The sequence below is a fragment of the Oncorhynchus clarkii genome, chromosome 20, assembly GCF_045791955.1.
Source record: "Oncorhynchus clarkii lewisi isolate Uvic-CL-2024 chromosome 20, UVic_Ocla_1.0, whole genome shotgun sequence".
Lineage (NCBI taxonomy): Eukaryota > Metazoa > Chordata > Actinopteri > Salmoniformes > Salmonidae > Oncorhynchus > Oncorhynchus clarkii.
The window spans coordinates 3,722,404-3,733,933 of record NC_092166.1 but is presented as its reverse complement, the minus strand read 5'-3'; the positions used below and the strand labels follow the sequence as shown (position 1 = coordinate 3,733,933).

The 11,530-nt window shown below is 44.9% G+C and overlaps 1 protein-coding gene across 1 annotated transcript in view; it reads right to left on the bottom strand.

Moving 5' to 3' along the window:
* Positions 1-9,163: 9,163 nt before the first annotated feature.
* Positions 9,164-11,530, bottom strand: part of LOC139375782 (microtubule cross-linking factor 1-like) — a 124,448-nt gene continuing 122,081 nt past the window's right edge. Inside the window, exon 18 of the mRNA XM_071117625.1 lies at positions 9,164-9,747. Coding sequence (XP_070973726.1) covers positions 9,487-9,747 — 261 coding nt within the window. The 3' untranslated portion in view covers positions 9,164-9,486. The remainder of the gene's footprint in view (positions 9,748-11,530) is intronic.

Sequence of the window (11,530 nt, the reverse complement as noted above, 5' to 3'; positions counted from 1 at the left end):
GAGACGACGAGGGGCCCAATCCACTGTATAGTTAATAACTCCCAGTGTGTTGAGACGAGATGAGAAGACGAGGGGCCCAATCCACTGTATAGTTAATAACACCCAGTGTGTTGAGACGAGAAGACGAGGGGCCCAATCCACTGTATAGTTAATAACACCCAGTGTGTTGAGACGAGATGACGAGGGGCCCAATCCACCGAACAGTTAATAACACCCAGTGTGTTGAGACGAGACGACGAGGGGCCCAATCCACTGTATAGTTAATAACACCCAGTGTGTTGAGACGAGAAGACGAGGGGCCCAATCCACTGTATAGTTAATAACACCTAGTGTGTTGAGACGAGACGACGAGGGGCCCAATCCACTGAACAGTTAATAACACCCAGTGTGTTGAGACGAGAAGACGAGGGGCCCAATCCACTGTATAGTTAATAACACCTAGTGTGTTGAGACGAGACGACGAGGGGCCCAATCCACTGAACAGTTAATAACACCCAGTGTGTTGAGACGAGACGACGAGGGGCCCAATCCACTGTATAGTTAATAACACCCAGTGTGTTGAGACGAGACGACGAGGGGCCCAATCCACTGTATAGTTAATAACACCTAGTGTGTTGAGACGAGATGAGAAGACGAGGGGCCCAATCCACTGTATAGTTAATAACACCCAGTGTGTTGAGACGAGACGACGAGGGGCCCAATCCACTGTATAGTTAATAACACCTAGTGTGTTGAGACGAGATGAGAAGACGAGGGGCCCAATCCACTGTATAGTTAATAACACCCAGTGTGTTGAGACGAGAAGACGAGGGGCCCAATCCACTGAACAGTTAATAACACCCAGTGTGTTGAGACGAGAAGACGAGGGGCCCTATCCACTGTATAGTTAATAACACCTAGTGTGTTGAGACGAGATGAGAAGACGAGGGGCCCAATCCATTGTATAGTTAATAACACCCAGTGTGTTGAGACGAGACGACGAGGGGCCCAATCCACTGTATAGTTAATAACACCCAGTGTGTTGAGACGAGACGACGAGGGGCCCTATCCACTGTATAGTTAATAACACCCAGTGTGTTGAGACGAGACGACGAGGGGCCCTATCCACTGAACAGTTAATAACACCTAGTGTGTTGAGACGAGACGACGAGGGGCCCAATCCACTGTATAGTTAATAACACCTAGTGTGTTGAGACGAGAAGACGAGGGGCCCAATCCACTGAACAGTTAATAACACCCAGTGTGTTGAGACGAGAAGACGAGGGGCCCTATCCACTGTATAGTTAATAACACCTAGTGTGTTGAGACGAGATGAGAAGACGAGGGGCCCAATCCACTGTATAGTTAATAACACCCAGTGTGTTGAGACGAGACGACGAGGGGCCCAATTCACTGAACAGTTAATAACACCTAGTGTGTTGAGACGAGACGACGAGGGGCCCAATCCATTGTATAGTTAATAACACCTAGTGTGTTGAGACGAGAAGACGAGGGGCCCAATCCACTGTATAGTTAATAACACCCAGTGTGTTGAGACGAGACGACAAGGTCCATGTTGTGTTACTGATTAATGTCACTAGCTATCTCTCTGAAGAGGACTAGAGGTCCATGTTGTGTTACTGATTAATGTCACTAGCTATCTCTCTGAAGAGGACTAGAGGTCCATGTTGTGTTACTGATTAATGTCACTAGCTATCTCTCTGAAGGGGACTAGAGGTCCATGTTGTGTTACTGATTAATGTCACTAGCTATCTCTCTGAAGAGGACTAGAGGTCCATGTTGTGTTACTGATTAATGTCACTAACTATCTCTCTGAAGAGGACTAGAGGTCCATGTTGTGTTACTGATTAATGTCACTAGCTATCTCTCTGAAGAGGACAAGAGATTCATGTTGTGTTACTGATTAATGTCACTGGCTATCTCTCTGAAGAGGACTAGAGGTCCATGTTGTGTTACTGATTAATGTCACTAACTATCTCTCTGAAGAGGACTAGAGGTCCATGTTGTGTTACTGATTAATGTCACTGGCTATCTCTCTGAAGAGGACTAGAGGTCCATGTTGTGTTACTGATTAATGTCACTAGCTATCTCTCTGAAGAGGACTAGAGGTCCATGTTGTGTTACTGATTAATGTCAATAGCTATCTCTCTGAAGAGGACTAGAGGTCCATGTTGTGTTACTGATTAATGTCACTAGCTATCTCTCTGAAGAGGACTAGAGGTCCATGTTGTGTTACTGATTAATGTCACTGGCTATCTCTCTGAAGAGGACTAGAGGTCCATGTTGTGTTACTGATTAATGTCACTGGCTATCTCTCTGAAGAGGACTAGAGGTCCATGCTGTGTTACTGATTAATGTCACTAGCTATCTCTCTGAAGAGGACTAGAGGTCCATGTTGTGTTACTGATTAATGTCACTGCCTATCTCTCTGAAGAGGACTAGAGGTCCATGTTGTGTTACTGATTAATGTCACTGGCTATCTCTCTGAAGAGGACTAGAGGTCCACGCTGTGTTACTGATTAAAGTCACTAGCTATCTCTCTGAAGAGGACTAGAGGTCCATGTTGTGTTACTGATTAATGTCACTAACTATCTCTCTGAAGAGGACTAGAGATCCATGTTCTGTTACTGATTAATGTCACTAACTATCTCTCTGAAGAGGACTAGAGGTCCATGTTGTGTTACTGATTAATGTCACTAGCTATCTCTCTGAAGAGGACTAGAGGTCCATGTTGTGTTACTGATTAATGTCACTATCTCTCTGAAGGGGACTAGAGGTCCATGTTGTGTTACTGATTAATGTCACTAACTATCTCTCTGAAGAGGACTAGAGGTCCATGTTGTGTTACTGATTAATGTCACTAGCTATCTCTCTGAAGAGGACTAGAGGTCCACGTTGTGTTACTGATTAATGTCACTAGCTATCTCTCTGAAGAGGACTAGAGGTCCATGTTGTGTTACTGGATAATATAGTGTGTAAATGACATTTCAATGAACTCTGCAGTGTGGGGATGGAGGTTGGAGGGACTGAAAACAGGCATGTCAAATGGTTTCAACCAAGGTTATTACCGTTCTGCTTGTTTATTTTAGTTTGTCCATTTTCAGTTTTAATCTCTCTATATACAGTATATCATAGTAAACCGTTTCTATATATATCATAGTAAACAGTTTATATATATATCATAATAAACAGTTTCTATATATATCATAGTAACAACTATTTATCTATATTTATATCATAGTAAAAGTTTTAGTCAATTGGAAATAATTGACAACAAAATGTCAGTTCAAGATATCACCACCCTCATAATCAAATCAAATCCAATTTTATTTGTCACATGCTTGGTGAACAACAGGTGTTGACTAACAGTGAAATGTGCCCTTCCCAACAACGCAGAGAGAAAGTAAGAGACAATAATATAAAGATAATGAAATCAGTAATAAATACAGAACGGGTAACTTCACGTTTAACGTAGAGATTCAAAACAATCGTGGGTTTTGGGCAATACGCCCTTTTAAAGGTTATTTACGTCGTCATAATGCATCTTTTACCGTGAATGTGGTTCGTAAACAAACCTTTTACCGTGAATGTGGTTCGTAAACAAACCTTTTACCGTGAATGTGGTTCGTAAACAAACCTTTTACCGTGAATGTGGTTCGTAAACAAACCTTTTACCGTGAATGTGGTTCGTAAACAAACCTTTTACCGTGAATGTGGTTCGTAAACAAACCTTTTACCGTGAATGTGGTTCGTAAACAAACCTTTTACCGTGAATGTGGTTCGTAAACAAACCTTTTACCGTGAATGTGGTTCGTAAACAAACCTTTTACCGTGAATGTGGTTCGTAAACAAACCTTTTACCGTGAATGTGGTTCGTGAACGTCTTTGAGACGTGCATTACGATTGGATTACATCTGTACTCATCGGATGGCGCACCACCGATAGAGGAAATGCGCCCGGCGGGAGCCGAGCCCGACCAGGGATCAGTCCCACGAGGGGATCCGACCACACCGGAACGGCCGACCCTGACCCGCCGAGTTGAATCGGACGGCTCTATAATCGAGCGAGTCCCTGCATCAGTACCTTTGGTATCGAAAAACAAAACAAAAACATAACAATGAGCTTTTTAAGAAATTAAGATTTAAATGTGTTTTCTTTTAAACAGAAACAAATACAGGTCTCTCTGTAGTCAGCAGGAAGCATATTGTGAAACATTTCTACCTGTTGTTGATTATGATGATACTGTTTATCAAAAAGCAGCTAGCTGCCTCTGCTGTTAAAACCCCTGGATGACATTTCATCATAAACGCCTTTTCATTTTATCACAGGATACAGTTTTATTACTCTTCGCTGTATTGTTTACCGAACGGTTGGCTGGTCCTCTTTACGGGCACGTAGATCACATCATTACCTTCTTCTTGTTTGACAAAGCCCTGCTCCGAAAGCTTCCAACATACCTAACTTCACTGTTCATATTTAAAATGTAAAGTTATCAAACCCGTTCACAGGGTTGGTTAACTCTAGATACCCCATTGGGTGGCTACAGAGTTAACTCTAGAGACCCTATTGGGTGGCTACAGAGTTAACTCTAGAGACCCCATTGGGTGGCTACAGAGTTAACTCTAGATACCCCATTGGGTGGCTACAGAGTTAACTCTAGATACCCCATTGGGTGGCTACAGAGTTAACTCTAGAGACCCCATTGGGTGCATACAGAGTTAACTATAGAGACCCCATTGGGTGCCTACAGAGTTAACTCTAGAGACCCCATTGGGTGGCTACAGAGTTAACTCTAGAGACCCCATTGGGTGGCTACAGAGTTAACTCTAGAGACCCCATTGGGTGGCTAGAGTTAACTCTAGAGACCCCATTGGGTGGCTACAGAGTTAACTCTAGAGACCCCATTGGGTGGCTACAGAGTTAACTCTAGATACCCCATTGGGTGGCTACAGAGTTAACTCTAGATACCCCATTGGGTGGCTACAGAGTTAACTCTAGAGACCCTATTGGGTGGCTACAGAGTTAACTCTAGAGACCCCATTGGGTGGCTACAGAGTTAACTCTAGAGACCCTATTGGGTGGCTACAGAGTTAACTCTAGAGACCCCATTGGGTGGCTACAGAGTTAACTCTAGAGACCCCATTGGGTGGCTACAGAGTTAACTCTAGATACCCCATTGGGTGGCTACAGAGTTAACTATAGAGACCCCATTGGGTGGCTACAGAGTTAACTATAGAGACCCCATTGGGTGGCTACAGAGTTAACTCTAGATACCCCATTGGGTGGCTACAGAGTTAACTCTAGAGACCCCATTGGGTGGCTACAGAGTTAACTATAGAGACCCCATTGGGTGGCTACAGAGTTAACTCTAGATACCCCATTGGGTGGCTACAGAGTTAACTCTAGAGACCCTATTGGGTGGCTACAGAGTTAACTCTAGAGACCCCATTGGGTGGCTACAGAGTTAACTCTAGAGACCCTATTGGGTGGCTACAGAGTTAACTCTAGAGACCCCATTGGGTGGCTACAGAGGCAACTCTAGAGACCCCATTGGGTGGCTACAGAGTTAACTCTAGATACCCCATTGGGTGGCTACAGAGTTAACTCTAGAGACCCCATTGGGTGGCTACAGAGTTAACTCTAGAGACCCCATTGGGTGCCTACAGAGTTAACTCTAGAGACCCCATTGGGTGGCTAGAGTTAACTATAGAGACCCCATTGGGTGCCTACAGAGTTAACTCTAGAGACCCCATTGGGTGCCTACAGAGTTAACTCTAGAGACCCCATTGGGTGGCTACAGAGTTAACTCTAGAGACCCCATTGGGTGGCTACAGAGTTAACTCTAGAGACCCCATTGGGTGCCTACAGAGTTAGATAAGTCAACCTTTAGTAGTCTTGCTCCACATGTCTGGAATAATCTCCAATATAAATGTAGAATAGATGCGTTAGTGTCCCTTGGGCAGTTCAGGCAGCGGACAAGAGGATTTCTATAATGAACAGTGTGTTTGTTTTAGTTTTGTGTATTTTGTGTATATTTATGTTATGTGTGTTGTGTTTTAAATTGTATTTTGATACATATTTCTTTATTGTGTATATATAGGGGTCCCTCGTAAAAGAGACACTGGTCTCAACGATGACTCCCTGGGGCTCCCACATAAAAGAGAGACTGGTCTCAACGGTGACTCCCTGGGGCTCCCTCATAAAAGAGAGACTGGTCTCAACGGTGACTCCCTGGGGCTCCCTCATTAAAAGAGAGACTGGTCTCAACGGTGACTCCCTGGGGCTCCCTCATAAAAGAGACACGGGTCTCAATGGTGACTCCCTTGGGCTCCCTCATAAAAGAGACACGGGTCTCAATGGTGACTCCCTGGGGCTCCCTCATAAAAGAGACACGGGTCTCAACGGTGACTCCCTGGGGCTCCCTCATAAAAGAGACACTGGTCTCAACGGTGAATCCCTGGGGCTCCCTCATAAAAGAGACACGGGTCTCAACGGTGACTCCCTGGGGCTCCCTCATAAAAGAGACACGGGTCTCAACAGTGACTCCCTGGGGCTCCCTCGTAAAAGAGACACTGGTCTCAACGGTGACTCCCTGGGGCTCCCTCATAAAAGAGACACTGGTCTCAACGGTGACTCCCTGGGGCTCCCTCGTAAAAGAGACACTGGTCTCAACGGTGACTCCCTGGGGCTCCCTCATAAAAGAGACACTGGTCTCAACGGTGACTCCCTAGGGCTCCCTCATAAAAGAGACACGGGTCTCAACGGTGACTCCCTGGGGCTCCCTCATAAAAGAGACACGGGTCTCAACGGTGACTCCCTGGGGCTCCCTCATAAAAGAGACACGGGTCTCAACGGTGACTCCCTGGGGCTCCCTCGTAAAAGAGACACGGGTCTCAACGGTGACTCCCTGGGGCTCCCTCGTAAAAGAGACACGGGTCTCAACGGTGACTCCCTGGGGCTCCCTCGTAAAAGAGACACTGGTCTCAACGGTGACTCCCTGTGGCTCCCTCGTAAAAGAGACACTGGTCTCAACGGTGACTCCCTGGGGCTCCCTCGTAAAAGAGACACTGGTCTCAACGGTGACTCCCTAGGGCTCCCTCGTAAAAGAGACACGGGTCTCAACGGTGACTCCCTGATTAAATAAATAAAGGCAAATAATTAAATCCTAGCCTTAGTTTAGTTTGTATATCTAAGCTGGGTGATCTAGCACAATGACAGCAGTAGCAGCAGCTTGTATGTACATATGCACTAAAGTGTGTTTTCCAAAGGCATGCAGATATGCTTGCATTCCAAATTGCCCCCTATTCTCTACGTAGTGCACTACTTTAGACCAGAGCCCTATTCTCTACGTAGTGCACTACTTTAGACCAGAGCCCTATTCTCTACGTAGTGCACTACTTTAGACCAGAGCCCTATTCTCTACGTAGTGCACTACTATAGACCAGAGCCCTATTCTCTACGTAGTGCACTACTTTAGACCAGAGCCCTATTCTCTACGTAGTGCACTACTTTAGACCAGAGCCCTATTCTCTACGTAGTGCACTACTTTAGACCACTAAATATGCTGTGTTTGAATAACTAAATTTGTGTTATTTGGTAACCCAGTGCTGGGTTCCATTTTGGACAGAGTACACGCTGGGTTATTTTGACGCAGCCATGTGGGTTGGCATGAATAAACACAACAGCTTGGGGTTTTGGGATTACCCAAAACATGGGTTAATTTAGTCATCAGTTGGGTATATACTGGGATGATCTAGCTGCTGGGTCTTTTTGAATGTTATCCTTTGGGTTATTTTCAGGAAGCGTGGCTTATTAGGGGCTTGGCTTTCAGTTAGATCTTATTGGCCACCCGTGATAGTGAATGTCAGTCCGGTGTATCGTGTTAAAGAGATTCTCCGGGTACTTTTGTATCAATTTTATCCAGTAGTTCTTGAAAAGTAGCGTTCAAGAGCCAAAAGTGGTCCCTGAAAATTGCGTACTACCTCACATATGTGCACCATGACACTGCCCTCTCTCTCCCTTTGCTGTGTGTGCATCTTGCTAGCTAGGCTCTGAAGATCATTATCTAGAACTCAAATTGCTAGGGGTCTGGCCCACGTGGGGGGGGGGACATTTTGGGAAAATGGCACAGCAGAGCTTCCTCCCAAAAAACAGTCACTTTCAAACTAGGGATTTTGTGGCTAATTGAGGTAAGACAGTAAGTCTGCTCCAAGAATATGCATGTATGAACTACACATTGACACATCCAGCCCGGAGCATGTCTCTGAGTTTACATACTGCAAATTAAATTGTTCCTTTTTTGTTGTTGTATTTTACACATTCTTCTAGAATATGAAGATTATTCATCACATATTATAATAAGGTGATTTCTGTTCTAGCAATTGGATTTGCATAGGCTTTTAGGGAACGTACATTTCTGTAAACCTCATTGAAACTCATGTTCAACTTTTCAACATGTGATAACTATACAACAGAACAGATGAACAGTAACAACATTTACTCACACGGGTGGCTAAAAATAACTATCCGAATGCCACGCCGTAGTAAACTACGCCTCCAGTCTTCGGATTTGACCCGCAGGGTCAAAGGTCAATAACCCAGCACCAAATAACCCAACATCAACAACCCAACCTTGCTCTTTTAAAGAAAATATATAATAATTAAACCATGTTTTTTTGGAACGTGGGTGTAGGGGGCCATTCAACAACTGCCTCCCCACATATGCAGAAAAGTTATTCAGTTGCTATTTTCCCTGTCTCCTCCTACACGTTTACCGAGTTGAACATTCACTTCAACATATAGAAATAAAAACATACATACATTTAGCATCGTAAATGACATCATGAAACCGTAGTGTTTGTTTCGTTTGTTTCTTCAACCAGTACAACTGAGTAGTCTGACTTCAAGCTTCGAAAGGAACAAACAGTAACATAAAGTATGGTCAACTTAATAAGAAAAAAGTTTTACCCGAGAATTTACACAAACACAGAATATAACAAATGATATGTAATGCAAAATAAATAAAAAAACGTAAACAGACAGAACTTTTGTAAAACCATGTTGGTAACAGTATTATAATAACGGTTTTAATGTTTTCTTTCAACACCTCAAAAACGTTTCCATCATAAGACTAACATACATATACACACATATCAGCTGGAACTACGAGTAAATCAAGTACAGGCACCTCTGATGACAATGTTTTTGATGTCATGGTTACAGTACATTCCAGGTCATTTTCATTCCAGAGTTCTAAATTCCAGATCTTTTTCTTCCTGGTTGGTCAGCTGGTGCTACAGGGTCTCAGCCCCCGATTTACAAGGGGGGGGGGGGGGGGGGTCGGAGGGTTCTGAGGTACCCAGTCTGGACAGGCTCAGGGAGGAGGAGGAGAGGGAGGAGGTGAGGGTGGAGAGGAGTAGGGAGGGGAAGAGGAGGAAGAGAGTTGAGCAAGTTAAGGGAGTTAAGGACGACAGGGCAACGATTCTATCATGCAGAAGACGATGGTTCCAGTCTTGTTCCTGTTCCTGGTCCAGTCTCGTCCAGCTCCAGCATACAGGTGGCTTCAGTCTTACTGGTCCCAGTCAACATGGGGAAGGTGAACCTCCGCCCTGTGACATCGTGCCAGCCTCGGGGGGAGGAGCAGGGAGAACGGACTGCCCAGCGGGAGGGGGGGCGACGGTTGGCTGGCCTCGCCGGACGCAGGAAACACGACTCCAGGGGTGGAGCCACCGGGGAACGAGGGAGGTCCTTCAGAAGAGGAGGAAGTAGATGTTAGCAAGAGAGGGGGAGACAAAATAGTTTCCTATATTTCAATATTCAATGTTTTTTTAAATGATTTTATGATTATTTTAATAATTATAAAAAAGAAGTATGAACAAAAGCAAGTTAGACTAAAACCGGAAAACAAACAATGACCAGAGTATAGGTCTACCAGGAGGTGAAACACCAGGTGGAGGAACTACAGGGTGATGAAACAGGTGGAGGAACTACAGTGTGATGAAACAGGTGGAGGAACTAGAGTGTGATGAAACAAGTGGAGGAACTACAGTGTGGAGGAACTAAAGTGTGATGAAACAGGTGGAGGAACTACAGTGTGATGAAACAGGTGGAGGAACTAGAGTGTGATGAAACAAGTGGAGGAACTACAGTGTGATGAAACAAGTGGAGGGACTACAGTGTGATGAAACAAGTGAAGGTACTACAGTGTGATGAAACAGGTGGAGGAACTAGAGTGTGATGAAACAAGTGGAGGAACTACAGTGTGATGAAACAGGTGGAGGAACTACAGTGTGATGAAACAAGTGGAGGAACTACAGTGTGATGAAACAGGTGGAGGAACTACAGTGTGATGAAACAGGTGGAGGAACTAGAGTGTGATGAAACAAGTGGAGGAACTACAGTGTGATGAAACAGGTGGAGGAACTAGAGTGTGATGAAACAGGTGGAGGAACTACAGTGTGATGAAACAGGTGGAGGAACTAGAGTGTGATGAAACAAGTGGAGGAACTACAGTGTGATGAAACAGGTGGAGGAACTACAGTGTGATGAAACAGGTGGAGGAACTACAGTGTGATGAAACAGGTGGAGGAACTACAGTGTGATGAAACAAGTGGAGGAACTACAGTGTGATGAAACAGGTGGAGGAACTACAGGGTGATGAAACAAGTGGAGGAACTACAGTGTGATGAAACAGGTGGAGGAACTAGAGTGTGATGAAACAGGTGGAGGAACTACAGTGTGATGAAACAGGTGGAGGAACTAGAGTGTGATGAAACAAGTGGAGGAACTACAGTGTGATGAAACAGGTGGAGGAACTACAGTGTGATGAAACAGGTGGAGGAACTACAGTGTGATGAAACAGGTGGAGGAACTACAGTGTGATGAAACAAGTGGAGGAACTACAGTGTGATGAAACAGGTGGAGGAACTACAGGGTGATGAAACAGGTGGGGGAACTACAGCGTGATGAAACAGGTGGAGGAACTACAGGGTGATGAAACAGGTGGAGGAACTACAGTGTGATGAAACAGGTGGAGGAACTACAGTGTGATGAAACAGGTGGAGGAACTAGAGTGTGATGAAACAAGTGGAGGAACTACAGTGTGATGAAACAGGTGGAGGAACTACAGTGGGATGAAACAGGTGGAGGAACTACAGGGTGATGAAACAGGTGGGGGAACTACAGGGTGATGAAACAGGTGGAGGAACTACAGGGTGATGAAACACCATGTGGAGGAACTACAGTGTGATGAAACAGGTGGAGGAACTACAGTGTGATGAAACAAGTGGAGGAACTACAGTGTGATGAAACAGGTGGAGGAACTACAGTGGGATGAAACAGGTGGAGGAACTACAGGGTGATGAAACAGGTGGGGGAACTACAGTGTGATGAAACAGGTGGAGGAACTACAGGGTGATGAAACAGGTGGAGGAACTACAGTGTGATGAAACAGGTGGAGGAACTACAGGGTGATGAAACAGGTGGAGGAACTACAGGGTGATGAAACACCATGTGGAGGAACTACAGTGTG